This window comes from Cervus canadensis, chromosome 3, assembly GCF_019320065.1.
Source record: "Cervus canadensis isolate Bull #8, Minnesota chromosome 3, ASM1932006v1, whole genome shotgun sequence".
NCBI classification, from domain to species: domain Eukaryota; kingdom Metazoa; phylum Chordata; class Mammalia; order Artiodactyla; family Cervidae; genus Cervus; species Cervus canadensis.
Window position 1 is genome coordinate 42,820,455 of NC_057388.1, and position 19,825 is coordinate 42,840,279.

Genomic DNA, 19,825 nt, shown 5'->3' on the forward strand with positions numbered 1-19,825 from the left:
TTAACACTGAGTATTTGTTGGTTGAATGGATGATGGATGGATGGGTAGAGGGATGAATAAGAAAACGGACACATCGCTCTTCAATTCCAAGTTCCTTTGTTCTTTCCTGCCTGAGTGCCTTTACTGCTTTTGCTGCCTCTTCTTTAACGTCCTGCTGCTTGTTCTTGCTTCTCTCTATCCCTTCATCAGTCCATTCCTCATCAAGGGAGCTTCCTTGGATTTAAGGCTAATTAGATACTTCCCTTCAATGCCTTCAGAAGGCACTTCTGTTGATGCCGGAACTTTACACAGTGCGTTGTACGTAATACTCAGTTTGTCTCTCTTTTACCTGATAGCATGTGCCTTCTCAGGCAGGGACTGTGTCTCATTTACATCCATAACCCCAACATTTAGCAATCTGTACAACCACAGTAGGCACTAATATTTGGTCATGTCAATGAAGGAAGGGAATTAATTTTCTGTGTAGAAGACCCCCAAATGCAAAGGTGTCTGAGTTGATATTCTGTGGGGGAAGATTAGTAGTGAAACTAGTTTTCTTTCCCAAAGGGTTGTCATTGCATCTGCCAGGGAGCAGACTGGGAGGTTGCAGTGAGTTATCTTTTGTTGTTGTTATGACTGCATTCTTTTTTTTTTTTTTTTAATCTTCACTTAAAAAAAAAGAAAAAGAATTCTTTTTTGACTGGCTCGCCAAGGTCTTATTTCCTTGACTAGGGACTGAACTTGTGCCCTTAGCAGTGAAAGCATGGGGTCCCAACCATTGGACAACCAGGGAATTCCTGCATAAACTGTCTTTCTTCTCCTTTCTCCCTCTCCAGTCACTCCTCTACCCTTGGCCAAGAATCCGCTTCAGTTTTTAAAGAAATAGTTGAGATTTCAGAATTCTCCATAATAACACATTGTAGGAATGAATTGAGCCTGAAAAATAGTTAAAAGCAGATGTTTTCAATTTAAAAAGGTATTAAGTAGAATACACCTCCCAACAGAATAAGTAGTTGGAGCATTTCATGCTTTTAGTGAGGACAGTAATGAAATATAAATGCTCATCAAACTGAGAAACAACTTCAGGTCAAACATGTAGTGAGTTAGGTCAGTGCTTCCTAAACTGAGATACACACAACACATTCTTCAGCATTTATGAATTTTCTAGGAGAATTTTTCATTTTAGTTTTTAGTTAGATGCTATTTAAAAATTAATATAAACATATTTCAAATTATCAAAAACACTGTCTACTGAGGAAATAGGCTGAAAAACTGAAATGACAAACAGTTTTAGATCAGAGGAGAGCTACATATTTATGACTGCACTGATACTGAGTGATCCACCAGAGTTTAATTTTGAATGTGTTGGTAAGAATGTCCAGGTCTACTATACATCCTGATGTCAAAATGATAACGATCATCCCACAACTACTATTGTTGTTGTTTAGTTGCTAGGTCATGTCTGACTCTTTTGCAACCCCACTGACTGTAGCCCGCCAGACTTCTCTGTCCATGGATTTCCCAGACAAGAATACAGGAATGGATTGCCATTTCCTTCTCCAGGGGATCTTTCCAACCCAGGGATCAAACCCTTGTCTTCTGCACTGGCAGGGGATTCTTTACCACTGAACCACTAGCAAATAGACAACTCTTACTAGTTTCAAATACAGGGGAAAATTTTCACTCTTCTTTTTTTACAGTGATAATTTGCAACTGAAAATAATTTTCTTAGAGTAAGATGTTCATTTCTTATTTAGTGACTATGATAATGTGAAAATGACACAGTAAACTGGAATAATATTATGAAGTTATAACACATAATAGAAGTAGTCTTCATGTGTGAAGTCACTCATTTATTCTTTTGATATCTGCAGTATGCCATGTACTACTGTTCTGTGCTTTGGGGACACAGCAGTGAATTAAAAAAATTTTCCAGTCCTGTGGAGCTTACACTCTAATGAATGATGTCTAAGCACCAAGTAAAGACAAAGCACATTCTGGTCCAACTATGCAAGGGAGAGTTTTGCAGTAGTTTGGAGGGAAAATTGGTGAGATAATTGATTTGCCATAAGGCACACTTCAGCCTCTGAAAACCTGCGCTAGATCAACCATGGTGATATTCACAGTGAGAGTGAGAGGACTTCTTATTTAAGGAAAAGGTGGTATCTTTAAGTTTCTCGGTTGTGTCCTAGAAATGTTAATTTTAATTTTTCTAGTTTGGTGGTTTGATTATATTTAATTTGTAAAAGACTTTTGGATTAATAATTGTATGAGTAGGTTTCAAAAGAAGTATGAGAATGAAGACTCAATTAAGCATAACTTGGTAAATAGTTTTATAGAAGTGTAACTTAATTTACATGCTATAAAATTCAAGTATTTTTTTTTAATATCTATCATTTTATTTATTTATTTATTTTTTTAATTTTTTTATTAGTTGGAGGCTAATTACTTCACAACATTTTAGTGGGTTTTGTCATACATTGATATGAATCAGCCATAGATTTACACGTATTCCCCATCCCGATCCCCCCTCCCACCTCCCTCTCCACCCGATTCCTCTGGGTCTTCCCAGTGCACCAGGCCCGAGCACTTGTCTCATGCATCCCACCTGGGCTGGTGATCTGTTTCACCATAGATAGTATACATGCTGTTCTTTTGAAACATCCCACCCTCACCTTCTCCCACAGAGTTCAAAAGTCTGTTCTGTATTTCTGTGTCTCTTTTTCTGTTTTGCATATAGGGTTATCATTACCATCTTTCTAAATTCCATATATATGTGTTAGTATGCTGTAATGTTCTTTATCTTTCTGGCTTACTTCACTCTGTGTAATGGGCTCCAGTTTCATCCATCTCATTAGAACTGGTTCAAATGAATTCTTTTTAACGGCTGAGTAATATTCCATGGTATATATGTACCACAGCTTCCTTATCCATTCATCTGCTGATGGGCATCTAGGTTGCTTCCATGTCCTGGCTATTATAAACAGTGCTGCGATGAACATTGGGGTGCACGTGTCTCTTTCAGATCTGGTTTCCTCAGTGTGTATGCCCAGAAGTGGGATTGCTGGGTCATATGGCAGTTCTATTTCCAGTTTTTTAAGAAATCTCCACACTGTTTTCCATAGCGGCTGTACTAGTTTGCATTCCCACCAACAGTGTAAGAGGGTTCCCTTTTCTCCACACCCTCTCCAGCATTTATTGCTTGTAGACTTTTGGATAGCAGCCATCCTGACTGGCGTGTAATGGTACCTCATTGTGGTTTTGATTTGCATTTCTCTAATAATGAGTGATGTTGAGCATCTTTTCATGTGTTTGTTAGCCATCTGTATGTCTTCTTTGGAGAAATGTCTGTTTAGTTCTTTGGCCCATTTTTTGATTGGGTCATTTATTTTTCTGGAATTGAGCTGCAGGAGTTGCTTGTATATTTTTGAGATTAATCCTTTGTCTGTTTCTTCATTTGCTATTATTTTCTCCCAATCTGAGGGCTGTCTTTTCACCTTACTTATAGTTTCCTTTGTAGTGCAAAAGCTTTTAAGTTTCATTAGATCCCATTTGTTTAGTTTTGCTTTTATTTCCAATATTCTGGGAGGTGGGTCATAGAGGATCTTGCTGTGATTTATGTCGGAGAGTGTTTTGCCTATGTTCTCCTCTAGGAGTTTTATAGTTTCTGGTCTGACATTTAGATCTTTAATCCATTTTGAGTTTATTTTTGTGTATGGTGTTAGAAAGTGTTCTAGTTTCATTCTTTTACATTCTTTTATTTTAAGTGTGCAGTTCAAGGATTTCTTTTTAAGTAAGTGTCTATAGTTCTGCAACAATCATCATAATCCAATTTTAGAACATGTAAGTTTCCCCCCAAAGTTCTCTTGTACCCCTTTGAATCAGTCCCTCTCCCACCTCCAGTTGCAGACTATCACTAATCTACTGTCTCTAGATACTTTCCTTTTCTGGAAATTTCTTATAAATTGTTTGCATCTTTCTCTTAGTGTAATGCTTTTAAGCTTCATCCATCCTGAAGTATGTATCAGTAGTTTTTCTATGTTTGTGTTTGAATAAATTGTGTTGTATGGATAAAACACATTTTGTTTATCCATTATCAGTTCATAGACATTTAGATTGTTTTCTTGCCAGTTTGACAATCTCTGTCTTTTAATTGGAGTATTTGGTCTATTCACTTTGTTTTCTGAAGTTTAAAAAAATACAATGTTTATCTTTACATGTAATTTTTTAAACTAGGCTTTTTATTTTGAGATAATTGTAGACTCCTATGGAATTGTAAGAAATAATGCAGAAATATTCTGTGTATCCTGCACTCATTTTCCCTCAGTTGGTAACATTTTGCAAAACTATATTACTACAGCACAACTAAGATATTAACATTGATACAGATCAAGATACAAAACATTACCATCAATACAAGAATCCCCTCCAACCCCAGTTATCTTTTTAGAGCTGACCTACTTCCCTTAAATATCCACTCCCTCCTTAACCCCTAACAGCTGTTAATTTGTTCTCCACTTCTATAATTTTTATTTTAACAATGTTATATACAATGACAAAGTATATAATCTTCTGGGATTGGCTTTCTTCACTCAGCTTAATTCACTGCAGATTTACCCAAGCTATTCCATGTATCAATAATTTGTTTCTTTTTTGAAATTGCTGAGTGATATTAAGTTTCGAAGGAAAATTTTCCTGGATATAGAATTCTTGGTTTAGTTTTTTTTTTTTCTTTCAGCTTATTGAATGTCATCCCAATGCCATTGGCCTCCATTTTTTCTGATGAGAAATCAGCTATAAATTGTATAGTTACAGTGTTCCTATGAAGTTTTTTTTTTTTCCTCTTTTTTCAATATTTCCTCCTTTTTAGCTTTAGCAGTTTAACTATGATATGCCTTGATATAAATCTCTTTGTGTTCATCCAACTTGGAATTTATTGACCTTCCTGGGTCTATAATGTTTTTCATCAAATGTGGACAGTTTTCTGCCGCTATTTCTTCAGATAAGCTTTTTGTCCCTATAGGGGATTCTCATTACACATCTTTGGTACACTTGATATTGTACCACAGATCGCTGAAGCTACGCTTTTTTTTTAAATCTTTTTTCTCTATGTTCTTCAGATTGTATATTTTCTCTTGACTTATATTCAAATTTACTGATGCTTTCTGGTATCATATCATGTCTGTTGAACCTATTTAATGAATTTGTCATTGCAGTTATTGAACTTTTCAACTTGAGAATCACCATTTGGTTCTTTTTTGTGATTTCTATTTCTCTATTGATATTCTCTATTTGCTATGTAATTGTCATTATACTTTTAGGTTTCTAAACATGGTTTCCTTTCTTTTTTAAAACATTTAAAATTTTTTTTAGTGAACTATAGTTGATTTACAGTATTATATTAGTTTTTTAAAACATTATTGTATTATTAAATATAATGAATAGTATAATTATTAGTGAACTATATTAATTTACAATATTGTATTGCTATATAAATATATATACATCTGTTCAATTCAGTTCAGTTGCTCAGTCATGTCTGACTCTTTGCAACCCCATGAACTGCAGCACACCAGGCCTCCCTGTCCATCACCAACTCCCAGAGCCTACCCAAACATATGTCCATCAAGTCAGTGATGCCATCTAATTATCTCATCCTCTGTCATCCCCTTCTCCTCCTGCCCTCAATCTTTCCTGGCATCAGGGTCTCTTCAAATGAGTCAGCTCTTCGCATCAGGTAGCCAGAGTATTGGAGTTTCAGCTTCAACATCAGTCCTTCCGATGAACACCCAGGACTGATCTCCTTTAGGATGGACTGGTTGGATCTCCTTGCAGTCCAAGGGACTCTCAAGAGTCTTCTCCTTTTCTTGAACACCACAGTTCAAAAGTTCAGTTCTTCGGTGCTCAGCTTTCTTTATAGTCCAACTCTCACATCCATATATGATTACTGGAAAAACCATAGCCTTGACTAGACAGACCTTTGTTGGCAAAGTAATGTCTCTGCTTTTTAATATGCTGCCTAGGTTGGTCATAACTTTCCTTCCAAGGAGTAGGTGTCTTTTAATTTCATGGCTGCAGTCACCATCTGCAGTGATTTTGGAGCCCAGAAAAATAGTCAGCCACTATTTCCACTGTTTCCCCATCTATTTGCCATGAAATGATGGGACCAGATGCCATGATCTTAGTTTTCTGAATGTTGAGCTTTAAGCCAACTTTTCCATTCTCCTCTTTCACTTTCATCAAGAGGCTCTTTAGTTCTTCTTCACTTTCTGCCATAAGGGTGGTGTCATCCGCATAGCTGAGGTTATTGATATTTCTCCTGGAAATCTTGATTCCAGCTTGTGCTTCATCCAGCCTAGCATTTCTCATGAAGTACTCTGCATATAAGTTAAATAAGCAGGGTGACAATATACAGCCTTGACGTACTCCTTTTCCTATTTGGAACCAGTCTGTTTTTCCATGTCCAGTTCTAACTGTTGCTTCCTGACCTGCATACAGGTTTCTTAAGAGGCAGGTCATGTGGTCTGGTATGCCCATCTCTTTCAGAATGTTCCACAGTTTATTGTGATCCACACAGTCAAAGGCTTTGGCATAGTCAATAAAGCAGAAACATATGTTTTTCTGGAACTCTCTTGCTTTTTCAGTGATCCAGTGGATGTTGGCAATTTGATCTCTGGTTCCTCTGCCTTTTCTAAAACCAGCTTGAACATCTGGAAGTTCACGGTTCACGTGCTGCTGAAGCCTGGCTTGGAGAATTTTGAGCATTACTTTACTAGCATGTGAGATGAGTGCAATTGTGCGGTAGTTTGAACATTATTTGGCATTGCCTTTCTTAGGGATTGGAATGAAAACTGACCTTTTCCAGCCCTGTGGCCACTGCTGAGTTCTCCAAATTTGCTGGCATGTTGAGTGCAGCACTTTCACAGTGTCATGTTTCAGGATTTGAAATAGCTCAACTAGAATTCCATCACCTCCACTAGCTTTGTTCGTAGTGATGCTTCCTAAGGCCCACTTGACTTCACATTCCAGGATGTCTGGCTCTAGGTGAGTCATCACATCATTGTGATTATCTGGGTCGTGAAGATCTTTTTTGTACAGTTCTCTGCATAGCAGATTATTTTCTGTTATAGATTATTATACCCTGGTGGCTCAGATGGTAAAGAATCTTCTTGCAATGTGGGAGATCCAGTTTTGATCCCTGTGAAGATCCCCTGAAGAAGAGAATGGCTTCCAACTCCAGCACTCTTGCCTGGAGAATTCCATGGACAGAGGAACCTCGAGGGCTACAGTCCATGGAGTCACAAAGAGTTGGACACTGTTGAGCAACTAACACTTTCACTTTCATGGTTCCCTGTGCTATAGGGTAAATCCTTGTCACTTATGTATTTTATGTATAGTAGTTCATTCTTTTGTATGACTAATATTCCATTGTATATATACAGTGTGTGTATATATACACACACAGACACCACATCTTCTTAAGTCAGTCATCTGCTGATGGATGTTTAGTTTGCCTCCACATATTGGCCATTATAAATAATGCTGCTATGAACATTGGGGTGCATATATCTTTTTGGATTAGTTTTCATCTTTTCCAGATATATTCCCTAGAGAGAGATTGCAGGATCATATAGTAACTCTATATTTATTTTTTTAAGGAACATCCACACTGTTGTCCATAGTGGTTACAGGAATTTACATTCCTCCCAACAGTGGAGAAGGGTTATCTTTTCAACACAACCTCTCTAGCATTCACTATTTGTAGACTTTTTGATAAAAGTCATTCTGACCAGTATGATACCTCATTGTGGTTTTGATTAACATTTTTTATTTATTTATTTATTTTCATTTATTTTTATTAGTTGGAGGCTAATTACTTTACAATGACTAACATTTTTTAAAATTGAGTTGTATGACCTGTCTGTATATTTTGGATTTTAACCCCCTGTCGGTTGTATGGTTAAATCTTTTTCAATAGCTGCCTTGAGGTTATTGTGTGCTAAAGCTAACCTTTGGGCCTACTTAAAAGTCACCTTCTATTGACTGATTTTTCTCCTTAGTAGGGGTTAGAATTTACTATTTCTTTGCATGTCTGTTTTTTTGTTGTTGTTGAAAACTGAACAGTTTGAATAATAAATTATAACAACTCTCATTGCTACAAAGATTCTCATTTCTCCCTCCTGAAGAATATTTTTTTTTTTAGTAATTTGCCTGGACTTAGCTTGCAGAACCTGTTTCCCTCATGATTCATAGCTCCTGATATCTCTGCTCAAGTATTATTATTATTATTATTACATTTTTTAACCTGGCTTCCTAGAGTTTTCCTTTAGATGTGCATAACTTTGTGGTCAGGCAATGATTTGGGTAGAAGTGAAGTGAAGTGAAAGTCATTCAGTCATGTCTGACTGCGAACATGGAATTCTCCAGGCCAGAATACTGGAGTGGGGTAGCTTTTCCCTTCTCCAGGGGATCTTCCCAACCCAGGGATCAAACCCCAGTCTCCTGCATTGCAGGAGGATTCTTTACCAGCTGAGCCACAGGTAGAGATTGTGCTCAAATACATCAAACCAGTAAGGCTTCAATCCTCTGACAGTGAATTTCTCTAGCATGTCTCAAGTCTTCCTTAGCTTTTACTTTCTATCAAATCATTTTTTGTCTCTTCTAACTGTGCATGTCATTTCTCAGTTGGTCAGAGATGTGTGTAGAGCTTATCTAGCTTTTCTATGGCTTTCTCATTTCCAGGGTATCCCCATTAAATTTCTGACCAGTCCACAACTTGCCCTAAGTGGGACCTCAGGCTAGCAGAGACATGGGTTTTCCATACTCATTTCTTATTGAACTAGCTAACTTCAGTGATAATGTTGCTTGGCATGGACTTTTGTCCTTTACTCCAAATGAAGTCTTCTCCTCCTGGCAGAAGCTGTTGGAGTTCAATGCCAGCCCTGCTCTGCTAAAACAATATGCTCATTGAGCTAAGCGTGAGTAAGAAGGGAGCCACCCCAGGCAAAAAGATCGCAGACTCTACTTTTCTTACCCGGATCCCAGCAATTCTTCACAAATTGGCTTTTTTGATCATTTTTGAACCTTCAAATGGCTGTTTTGATCATTTTGATCAGTTTGTTCAGTATACTTGCTTTGTTGAAAGTTGATTAAATTTTATGCTTTTAATATTTACTCTGTACATTTAAGTAACATTGCAATAATAATCTTGTAAGTCATTACTATGGTTACACTAGGGTTTTTTTGTTTGTTTGAAAGAATTCATAATCAAGTTTGGAAAACACTGTAGGTGCATGAGAATTCATGAAGTAAAATCCACTTTGAAACTAAATGCCATTTCTGAAGACACACATTTTAAAAGGGAGAATTATATAGCATTTCTGAATTTTGTAAAATGATGAAATCAATGATGAATTTAGCTTCTCATGGGAACTTTTTCAGTTTATTAATTCATTCCATAAAAAAAGCAAGTAAGGGCAGATAATTCAATAATGAGTGGAGGAATTCCCTGGTGGTCCAGTGGTTAGGACTTGGCATTTTCACCACCATGGCCTGAGTTCAATCCCAGGTTGGGGAACTAAGATCCCCATAAACTGCACAGCACAGCCAAAAATAAAAAATAAATAAAAAAAGAGTATTTTCATTCCAGTGAAGTGTTTATTCAAAATGAAACAGTCTATGGCTGAAGAACTGATGCTTTTGAACTGTGGTGTTGGAGAAGACTCTTGAGAATCCCTTGGACTGCAAGGAAGTCAAACTAGTCAATCCTACAGGAAATCAGTCCTGAATAGTCATTGGAAGGACTGATGCTGAAACTGAAGCTCCAATACTTTGGCCACCTGATGTGAAGAACTGATCCCTTAGAAAAAGACTCTGATGCTAGGAAAGATTGAAAATAGGAGAAGGGGATGACAGAGGATAAGATGGTTGGATGGCATCACCAATTCAGTGGACATGAGTTTGAGCACGGTCTGAGAGTTGGTGATGGACAGGGAAGCCTGGTGTGCTGCAGTCTGTGGGGTTGCAAAGAGTTGGACACAACTGTGCAACTGAACTGACTGATGGTCTTAAAACAAAAATCATATATGCACATAGTCTTTCTAGGAACCAAATCTGTTTGAAAAGTAAGTTGGTATTAATATTTTATCAGAGGAAGGATATAATGGATTTGATTAAAGTTCTTAATTTTTCACTCATTTGTTTCTTGTAAATATGATTATAAGGATTACTAAGTAAATAAGATTACTAAGATTATATATCCCTAGCACATTGACTCTCAGATTTTTCTTATGATATGCTTTGGCCAATGGGATATGAGTTGACATGCTGCATTCTGTATTTGAGCAGAAGTTTTAGATACAGTTTTATAATTTGCCTCTGCCTCTTATACTTCTGCCAACATGGCCCAGAGAGGAGCTGCTTCTTCAACTTGGATCTCAGAATAAGAATATAAGCAGACCTGCACTCAGGTCTACTGTTTGGTCTTTGGTTAGCCAGCCAACAACCATCATGTGATGTGGGTTAGAAGAAAATGCTTGTTGTTATAAGCAACTGAGAGTTTGGGTTGCTTCTCTCGCAAAACCTGACTATTTCAACATGAAAATGTGACCCTTCAATAAAAGCACTAAAATATCAAAATAAATATTTTTGTGTCTCTACAGCAGTAAAAGAAAGCATCTGGGTGGGTTTTTTTTCCCCACATTTAGAGGGTGTTTGGGACTATGAGACCATGTGTCTTGGGGAAGATCCTCACCAAGGCCAAACCTGAGATTTGAGAGACTCAAGTGGTTGCCCAGTAGGAGAGACAAGTTTTGTGGATAAATATGCTTTTATCAGATAATTCAAGTAGTGGTTTCAAATATGAGCCCAATACTAAAAATATAAGTGTAGATTTTCAAAATGAAAATGATTTTCAATCAAGGTGCATATTGAATGGGAAACTCCATGAAGTAGGGTCAGAATGAATAGCACATAGAATTCATTTTTTAAAAAGATCAGGAAGATGAATCAGCACTAGATTGAAAGAGAAATGAACCTACATACTGAATTTAAAACTTTAATATAGTATCACTGCATGACAGACTTTAAAAAATCATCCTTCAAGCGATGGTCATGTTTCCATAGTATTTTACTCAATACAGGTTACTTTTTATCTTCAGACAGAATTGTTCTGCAATTATCAAGGGCTTAAAAGGGTTACCAGAGAGATAGTTCTTCTAACATAGGAGATGTTCAGTCTTACAAGAAAATAACTTATGGTTTTAGCTAGGTTCTGGAAAAGTGAAGAGTACTTATAAAAGGGATAACTTTTACACAGAATGCAAATGAAACTAGAGGAAAAGGTTAAGAAAGAGAATGACTGATATTTCTATTTCCCATTTCTCTGTGTATGTGGAATTCCACATGTCATTGCAAAGGGTATAGGTGTAATGAAACTGGAGCTTTGTGATCATTTGATCTTGAATTGTATGGGGTGTTGAAACACTCCATCCATCTGATTACCACTGCTAACCTAGTGACTACTTAACTAAGAGATGTTTCACAATTTCTGGAAAGCCCTAAAAAAAGTAAGAAAGAAAGGAGAAAAAGATGGGGGAGGAGCAGAGGGAAACCCTTGGTGAGTGAAAAGAGCTTCATTTCTACAATCTTCATGTTCTGGAGTGGGTTTTGATATTGGCCTTGGTAATAGTCCTAGTTACTGATTAAGTAACAGTTTTTGGAAATCATCTTTTTCTGCATTTCCCAAGGTCATAGCAATGACTCACTTGAAAATACTAAGTGCCCATTGCCTGAAAAGTTATTAATATAACAATTTGATTTCAGAAAGGATTTTCAATTTTAAATAACATGTCTGCATTGTCAGCGTCTGATATCTCTTGTTAGGTCTCACCCCATTTTTTTCCCAAGTACTGCATTTTATCTATTTCTGCAAAGTCATCCAGAAATAGTCTTTGTAGAACAAAATAGAATTTTACTGCAGAAGGGGACCTTAGAATTCCTCTTATGTCCCCTTGTCCTCACTATAATTATTGAAATGAGGAAAAGAACCCCAAGAGCCTTGATCTCTTATTAAGTGAAGATAGTACTGGGTCTGGATCCCAAGTTCCTTGCCCTGCAAAGCTTTTATACTCTCTAAGCCATCATAGACTAGCCTGGAATCAAAACAGTCAGTCCTTTAACTCACGGAATCTTTTTAGTAGTGTTATATAGTCCAACTATTCTTCGGTTGTTTTTCTTTTATAGCCCTAACTTTAAAACAGTTTGGGGAATAACTGGATCTCACTACTGACCCTTTGTGGCAGTAAGAGAAAAACATTTTAAACAGTGAAGTTTGAGATTTGAGTATTCTGTGTTTCTAATTTGATGCTGTCAATGACAGTGACTTCTACTAGTTATTTAGCACATATGAATCACGCTTTAGTTTCAAAATACTTTTCTATCAATAGTAACTTCTTAGCATGAACCAGGCTAGTATTATTTCTTCCTTCCCAAAACAACTTCCTTGGTCATATAACATTTGATGAATGTAATTAGTTGTCTAGATGCTTGACTGTCTGAACTCCTCAAGTCTGCATGGTTTGAGACTAAAGCTTTAGATTAAAGACAGGGACAGCCTTACCTCTGGGATTTCTGGTTGCCAAGGGCAAGTTTGGAGATGTGCGATGGGGGAGGGGGTGGATTTGGGAAGATGTAGAAGGACAATCTGCATTCATTGATAGTAACTGAAAAGTCTACAGGCCATCCCTATTTCCAATGGTCTTGGGAGATCCTTCTTCGTCCTGGAAATATTCAGGGAAGGATAAAAGTGAGGAGGAGGACCATTGGAAGTGTTCAATACATCTGTGATTGACCCCTTACCTCAAGGAGCAACAGCTCAGATTCTTAGGGGGAAGGGATCACTTTAGGTCACAATACACAAACACTGGTCTGTCCCTAGATGCTGTTGATAAGAGGGGACACCTTGAGTATGCCCCTTGGCATAGTGATTCTGAGCTTGAACACAGAGGCATTTCCAAAACGGGAATAAGAATAAGGCTCTCCTTCAGCATGACTCAAATAGAAAAGCTCTTTGAATCACAACATTTGAATCTGAGTCACTCGCCAGTCTTTTCTTGGTCCTGTAAAGGCAATTTAAACACTGAGAGCTAAACCAGGCTTTTTGATTCTCAGCCTTTCCCCTCTCAGCAACCTTCTATCTCAACTACCCCAGGGGAACAGTAAGATCTCCTTTAGGCATTGATTTTAAAGAAAGACCACTTTATACAAGCAGGTTTGGGCGGGATTTGAAGGCTTGAAAGAGTCACTAGAAATTACCATAGTTCTTGCTATAAAGCTATCATTGCCCCTAGGACACATGGCCTGCCAGATGGCCCCATAAATCCGATTACCCTCACCTTTCCCCTTCATCCTTCCATGTTAAAACTCTTCTGCTTTTCTGATTTAACAGCAATTTCAGGGAAGTTAAAACAAATGAAACCTAACAGATGATCTGACCCTCCATTGCCACCAATGCACTGATGATGCATCATCACAAATTATATTTTTAGAGACTTGCAAGTGTTATATTGGGCTGGCTCATATTTAGGTCATCCTCCTTCCTCCCCACATCCCCACCCTGCACCCCAATCCTTCTGATTTTTAAAAGACTTTCTTAGAGTCTACAAGCATACTTGTACGAAGTTCTTGCTAAGTCACTTCAGTCGTGTCTGACTCTTTGTGAATCTATGGTCTGTAGCTTGCCAGGCTCCTCTATCCATGGGGATCTACAGGTAAGAATACTGGAGTGGGTTGACATGACCTCCTCCAGGGGATCTTCCCAACCCAGGGGTTAAACTCACATCTCTCATGTCTCCTGCATTGGCAGGCAGGTTCTTTACTATCTGAGCCACCAAGGAAGTCCAAAATTGCAATACTCAATACTTGCAATTGTAAATCTAGTTTCAATCCCTTCATTAGCTTTTGTGTCCCATATCCTTATTTCCACAAACTCCCCTTTCTCTCCCCATACAATGTCAAATCTTCAGGTTAATAGATGAGGGGCATGGTTGGTCTTCACCACTTAGGGTATGACCCCTCTTCCACATAACTGCTATCTATGTAGCTGAATACCTTTTGGAGCTTTCCTTCCTGCTTGCTAAGCAGCCACCCCTCCAAACTGAACTATTGTATTAAGTGTTCTTACCTCTTCCTGCTAACTTCACTTTCCACCTGCTATCTCACATCTTTCACTGTTCTAAGAAGAAGCTAGGCAGACTGGACATAATGGCAACAGTGTCAAAGAGCTTACATATGCTTTTGGGTTATAATAAGGTATGCAATTAAGGGTAGATTTAAGGGTCAAATTCTAACAGAATTCCCTCCTTTCTGCTCAGAGTATTCAGTGATCACAGTGTTCAAAATGATTTGTTACCCATTCCTGAGGCTGCTACTGAACATTCTGGTTTCATTGTTTTGTGTAGGGTTTATGGGTTTCATCTCATAGTCAGAAGGAACCAAAGAAGTAACAAATGGAAATAAGAGAGTTTAAAAGGAGGGAATGTTAAAAGAGTGATAGAAAGTCTGGAAAGGAAAAACATTAAGCTAAGGAAACAGCACCAAGTAGGGGTGTATAACAGTAATGCCACATGAAAACGTAAGGGATTATATATGGATAATTCAGAGGAAATTACTCTGAAAACAACTTTGTGGTTAGTTGTGGGGGAGGAAGAAATACCTGGACAGGGAAAGAAGACAACCATCTGCTGTGGCTATTGTATCCTTAGCCCGCAGCCTAGTGCCTGGGCACAAAATATCTGCCAATGAATATTTGTATAAGAAATAGAATACTGGCCAAAATAACCAATGTTTTGAGAAAAACTATACATTTCGGTGACACCGTCACTTCTATGCCCCACAGGCCCCATTTATGGCAAAATTCATGGGGGAAGCGACATTACTTAAAGGAAAGTATAAGCGTCGGTTTGTCTGACCCAACGGGGGGGGGGGTGCGGAGGGAATGGGAATGCCAAGAAGAAATAGGTCCAGCTTATGAGACTCCCCATGAGGTGTGCCTTTTACGTTATTGTCTGGCAGGCTCCTGCCCAACTTGTCTCCAGCCAGTCGAGGAGTTAGCCAGGGGCAGTCTTTCTGTGGTAGTCACCGGGGATTGTCTTGAGGCAGCACGTCTCTTTTCCTTCGGCCGTTCTTGCCTTCACCTGCCGCGTTGCTCCTCGTACGCCTGCAAAGATGCAGAGGTCGAAGCACGTTGCTGTGCGGTGCTTGAAAGGCTTCCAGAATCAGTCTTCGGTGCCCGGCCCCTAACCCCAACTGAGATCCTGGGATCGCCTCGGGGATCCCTGTGGATGCTCCCACTCCCTTCTAAAGTTACCCCTTTCGCAACTCAAGGCCAGCTTCCCTGGCCCACGCCCGGCACTAGAGGGGCGTCCCTGGGTCGCCTGGGGGCGGAAGGCTGGAGGGGCGCCCGAGCTCGCGCGCCGCGCGCTGGATTTGCCGCCTTCAGCTGCCGCAGCTGCATCGGCGACGGCGGGAAGAGGGGCGGAGGGCGGTGAGGAGGGCTGGAGCCCCGGCCAGGAGGGAGGGAGGGAGGGGGGCCGGGAGGCTGTGCCAGGCGAGCCGGAGGGGTGCTCGGCGCTCCCCCGCCCTCCTTCCGGGAGCGAGGATGCAGACTCTGAAACTGGCGCTACTGGGCTGAGGAGGAGGCAGGGGAGTTGCAGCTCGCGCGGCTCGGTGAGTGTGTCTCCTGAGCGCGGAGAGGCGGGGCGGGGGGAGGCGGAGGACGAGGAGGAGGAGGAGGGGGAGAATGCCCGGAGCCGCCGCCGCTGCCGCCGCCGCCGCGATGCTCCCGGCTCAGGAGGCTGCCAAGCTGTACCACACCAACTATGTGCGGAACTCGCGGGCCATCGGCGTGCTGTGGGCCATCTTCACCATCTGCTTTGCCATCGTCAACGTGGTGTGCTTCATCCAGCCCTACTGGATCGGCGACGGCGTGGACACCCCGCAAGCTGGCTATTTCGGGCTCTTCCACTACTGCATCGGCAACGGCTTCTCCCGGGAGCTGACCTGCAGGGGCAGCTTCACGGACTTCTCCACGCTGCCCTCGGGCGCCTTCAAAGCCGCCTCGTTTTTCATCGGCCTCTCCATGATGCTCATCATTGCCTGCATCATTTGCTTTACCCTCTTCTTCTTCTGCAACACGGCTACGGTGTACAAGATCTGTGCCTGGATGCAGCTCACCTCCGGTGAGTGCGCGCTCACCTCCGCGGAGGCTGGGGGACCCGGGGCGCGGGAGCCCGGGAGGGGCGGGAGTGGGAGGGACGCGGGCAGTGCGCGCCTCTGGGGGCCCGAGCAACTTAATCCGCTCTGGCGGGAGCCCTGGGAGGCCGGAACCCCTAGGGTTCCTCAGCCTCAGCCTCAGAGCCTAGACCGGGGCTTTCGAGAACCTCCCAAGTGCGGGGGACGCCACCCAGAGGGACTCGTCAGGGGCAGGGCGTTTGCTGGGCCGAGTCCGCTAAGAACTCGAGGTGAGGAGAGGAAGCGGCCGCTTAAGGAGCGAGCAGAGAAACTAAACGAGGGGCTGACAGCGAGGCGAAAAGCGGATTTGGAGCGATTGTAGTGGAAGGAGGGTCAGCCTGCTCAGTCCCTCTCTGGGACTGTTTAAGTCATTGCTTTCTGAGGGTGATTGGGGTTGGGGGCTGGAGTGAAGTTGTTTCTCTCTGTCCCAGGAAGTTATAAAATTTTTATCATCCCTCTGGAGGTGAATAAACCCGAATTCTGTTTTGGGATTTACCCGTTTAAGAAAACTGTACCGTAGGATGTTCCTTTGTAATTCCCCAATGTCAAGTCTTCTGTTTGCTCCCTTGTCAGAGCAAAGGTCCTTTCATTCCATCTTTGAACAGAAATCTTGAGGGAATCAAGATTTCTCAAGATCTCAGTTTTGGGGAAGTGGCCTTAGGAAGATGCACACAGAGGAAAGCTTGTTTCTTTGGTGTCTCTGATCACTCTTTGCCTATGGATGATAGATTGTTGGTAGCTGGAGAATGTGAAAGTACTTTTCCTGAGCATCCGAGTTACTTTTAACCCAAAAAGAGAGGGCGGGTGCATTTCCTGGTGGCTCTGGAGAGCCCTGAAACTGACTCCTTTCTCTGCCTCCAGCGGTGCTGATTCCCTTTCTGCTAGCCACCTTCGATGCCCTGCCTTCTAAAGGTAGATTCCATCCTCCAACACTTGACACCTTCTTGTTCCAACATGTTGGGGGTCCTTTTGATGTTATGGATGATCTGGTTGGAAAAGTAGAGGATATCTCAGGCAGCCACATTCTCATTTGTGTTTTAGTTTATTGTTCTCTTTCTTTAAAGGTGTTACCTTTAAGATTTTGTTGTTTTTCCTATGCCTGGGAAGGTTTTCTAGAGAGTAAGGCTTTGATCCCTGTGTTTACCAGAATGTTACAGGCTGCTTAAGTTCTGAAGGGTGCCAGACAAGAGCATTAAGATTCATGATCTTATGCTGCTAGTTAACTATACGAGAAGCTTGTGGGAGAATAAACTTCTTTGGAAGTTACTTGCTTTGTGTTAAGTGTGCTGCAGCTGATTTTCATTTGCATATACTGTGAACTTGTGCATGTGAAAGGGGGTCTCGCTAGTAGAGACCCGCCCCCCCCATATATATACCTTTTATTCTTCTTAAATATAGAGTTTTCTGCTTTTCCTTCTGTACTTCCATTCTCAACTTCTTCAAGCATCCCTCCCCATGATTTTTATATATAATGTTGTCTTTTATGGCCATCTCAAGAGCAGACTAACTTGGAGATTTGGAATAAATTAATATATTATTGTTGTTCTTGACACTTAGCTATGGTTTGACTTTGAAGACAGCAGGACATTGAGGATGCAGATGCTTTAGCTATACAGGGTCAATTCTTTTTCTAATTTTAATTTTTCTGAGTTAAATGACCTATTTAGACTGATGATTCAAATTAGATTGTTTTTTCAAAGGTCTGAAAGTGATTTCTGGGTGATTTCTCAACATATTACAAGATGTTTTACTTTTATGAGATTTTGTGTCTAAATTGACTTTGTTGTTTTAAAAAGGAAAGAAAGTAAACTATCTTTGGGAAAGAATTCCCAGCTTTGAAGTTAATACAAGTTGCAACTATTACGATATTTTTTTCTTTTCTCTTCCTAGAAGAGAGTACAAAAAAATCATTTATTCTACAGTAGTGAAATATGATGTCATGTTTTCAGAAGTTTGATATTAGTATGCTATCCTGTTTCCCATATATCAGTGTAAAATGTGATGGTAACGTTTGTACTGATGAAGCTATAAGGATGTTTACTTCATTTTCAGATAAGTCCAGATCCTTAAGTTCTTGGCACTTATTTGCCATTTATATGGTATTTTATTTCTAGGTAAACCAGAGAAGGACATAATTTTATTTATTAATGAAGTATATTAATTAAAGAATTGATTATGACTCAAAGTCAAGTATATTAAGAGTTAAAGTCAGTTGTATTCATAGATTTTTTAAAAGATGGGATAAAGAAGGTATTTCTGAAGAACGTCACATTTAATGTGCTTTTCAGGTTTTTTACAAAAGTCTCGATACTAACAATATATTTGACATAATTGATTGCAAATTACTGTCAAAGTTTAGTTTCTAACCTTTGGACTATTCCTCTTTAATATTAAGAAGGCTTCTTATAATTTACCTAGGTCTCTCAAGTGTAATTTGCTAACTATTAAAGATGAGACTTAATGTGCCATTTGCTTATCAGAGACTGTTTAACCTTCATTGGAAGTCAAATTATTAAGATGTGTATTTAGTTATCTAAGCATTTTAATATAGTAACCTCATAAATCAGAGCCAGGTAGACTATAAAATCCCATATGAAATAATACACTAAGATGAAAGCAGAAGACTTTCTTGTGGCAATACAACATCAAGAATTATTCTTTTATGATTCTGAACAATGAACTAGAAAACGTACTTAATTTATTGGACCTGAAAATGATATTGCTTTCTACCTAGATGCACGGAAATGACCATAATTAATGGTGCTATTATGAACACCTGCCCTCTCCCTCTCTCTCTCCCCTCTGAATCATCATTAACCTCAGTGGAATGAAACTACAGACTTAGGAGCTAATATGTCACACTTCTTCAAGATGTAATCCTGTACTTAGGGACCGTGCCTAACATAAAGAGTGAAGATATAAAAATAATGTGTAAAATAAATAATAACAATTAGAGATGCAAAATTTCCCAAATCCACAGGGAAATAATTTCTTGAGAAGAGAGATGTTTCTTTTTTGTTTGATTTCTCTACTAATAAAAAGAGGTAGATCTGTAATTGGCAAACAGGGCAATAAAGTCCAGATCTTTTTTTTTTTTTTAATCTGAATGGAAACGGGATTTTGTCTTTGTGGGAGCATGATTCTCTGATTTCATGTTTTTGTTTTCAAATCAGCATTTCAGTCTCTGTTTCCAGGTCTGTTAATCCAAGTCTCGTAAAGGTGGAGTTTTTTTGTTTTGTTGACTATAAGCCATTATCTTAAATTATTTTCAGAAATGCAAGTTTCAGCAATTACAAGCCAATGAGATCTTTCTTTCTCCCTCTTCTTTTTTTAGTTCTTCCTCTGTTTATTGCTCCCAAACCATCTCCCTCCACCCCCTCTCCTGCATGTGTGACCCCATGGACTGTAGCTTGCCAAGCTCTTCTGTCCATGGAATTTTACAGGCAAGAATAGTGGAGTGGGTTGCCATTTCCTTCCTTCTCCTCCATGGTTTTTTTTTTTTTTTCTTTTTTTAGTAAGCTAAAGCATTGAGGCAGAATTTGAAATTTTTAGACCT

The 19,825-nt window shown here is 39.8% G+C and overlaps 1 protein-coding gene across 6 annotated transcripts in view; it reads left to right on the top strand.

Annotated features, from left to right (window-relative positions):
• The first annotated feature begins 15,579 nt into the window (after window positions 1-15,579).
• The window catches only part of LHFPL3 (LHFPL tetraspan subfamily member 3), a 613,796-nt gene continuing 609,550 nt past the window's right edge, over window positions 15,580-19,825 (top strand). For 3 of the 6 annotated variants that reach the window (XM_043463010.1, XM_043463009.1, XM_043463008.1), the window contains exon 1: window positions 15,580-16,217. In XM_043463010.1, coding sequence (XP_043318945.1) covers window positions 15,779-16,217 — 439 coding nt within the window. In that variant the 5' untranslated portion in view covers window positions 15,580-15,778. The remainder of the gene's footprint in view (window positions 16,218-19,825) is intronic. The other 3 variants (XM_043463007.1, XM_043463013.1, XM_043463011.1) reach the window with 2 other exon arrangements.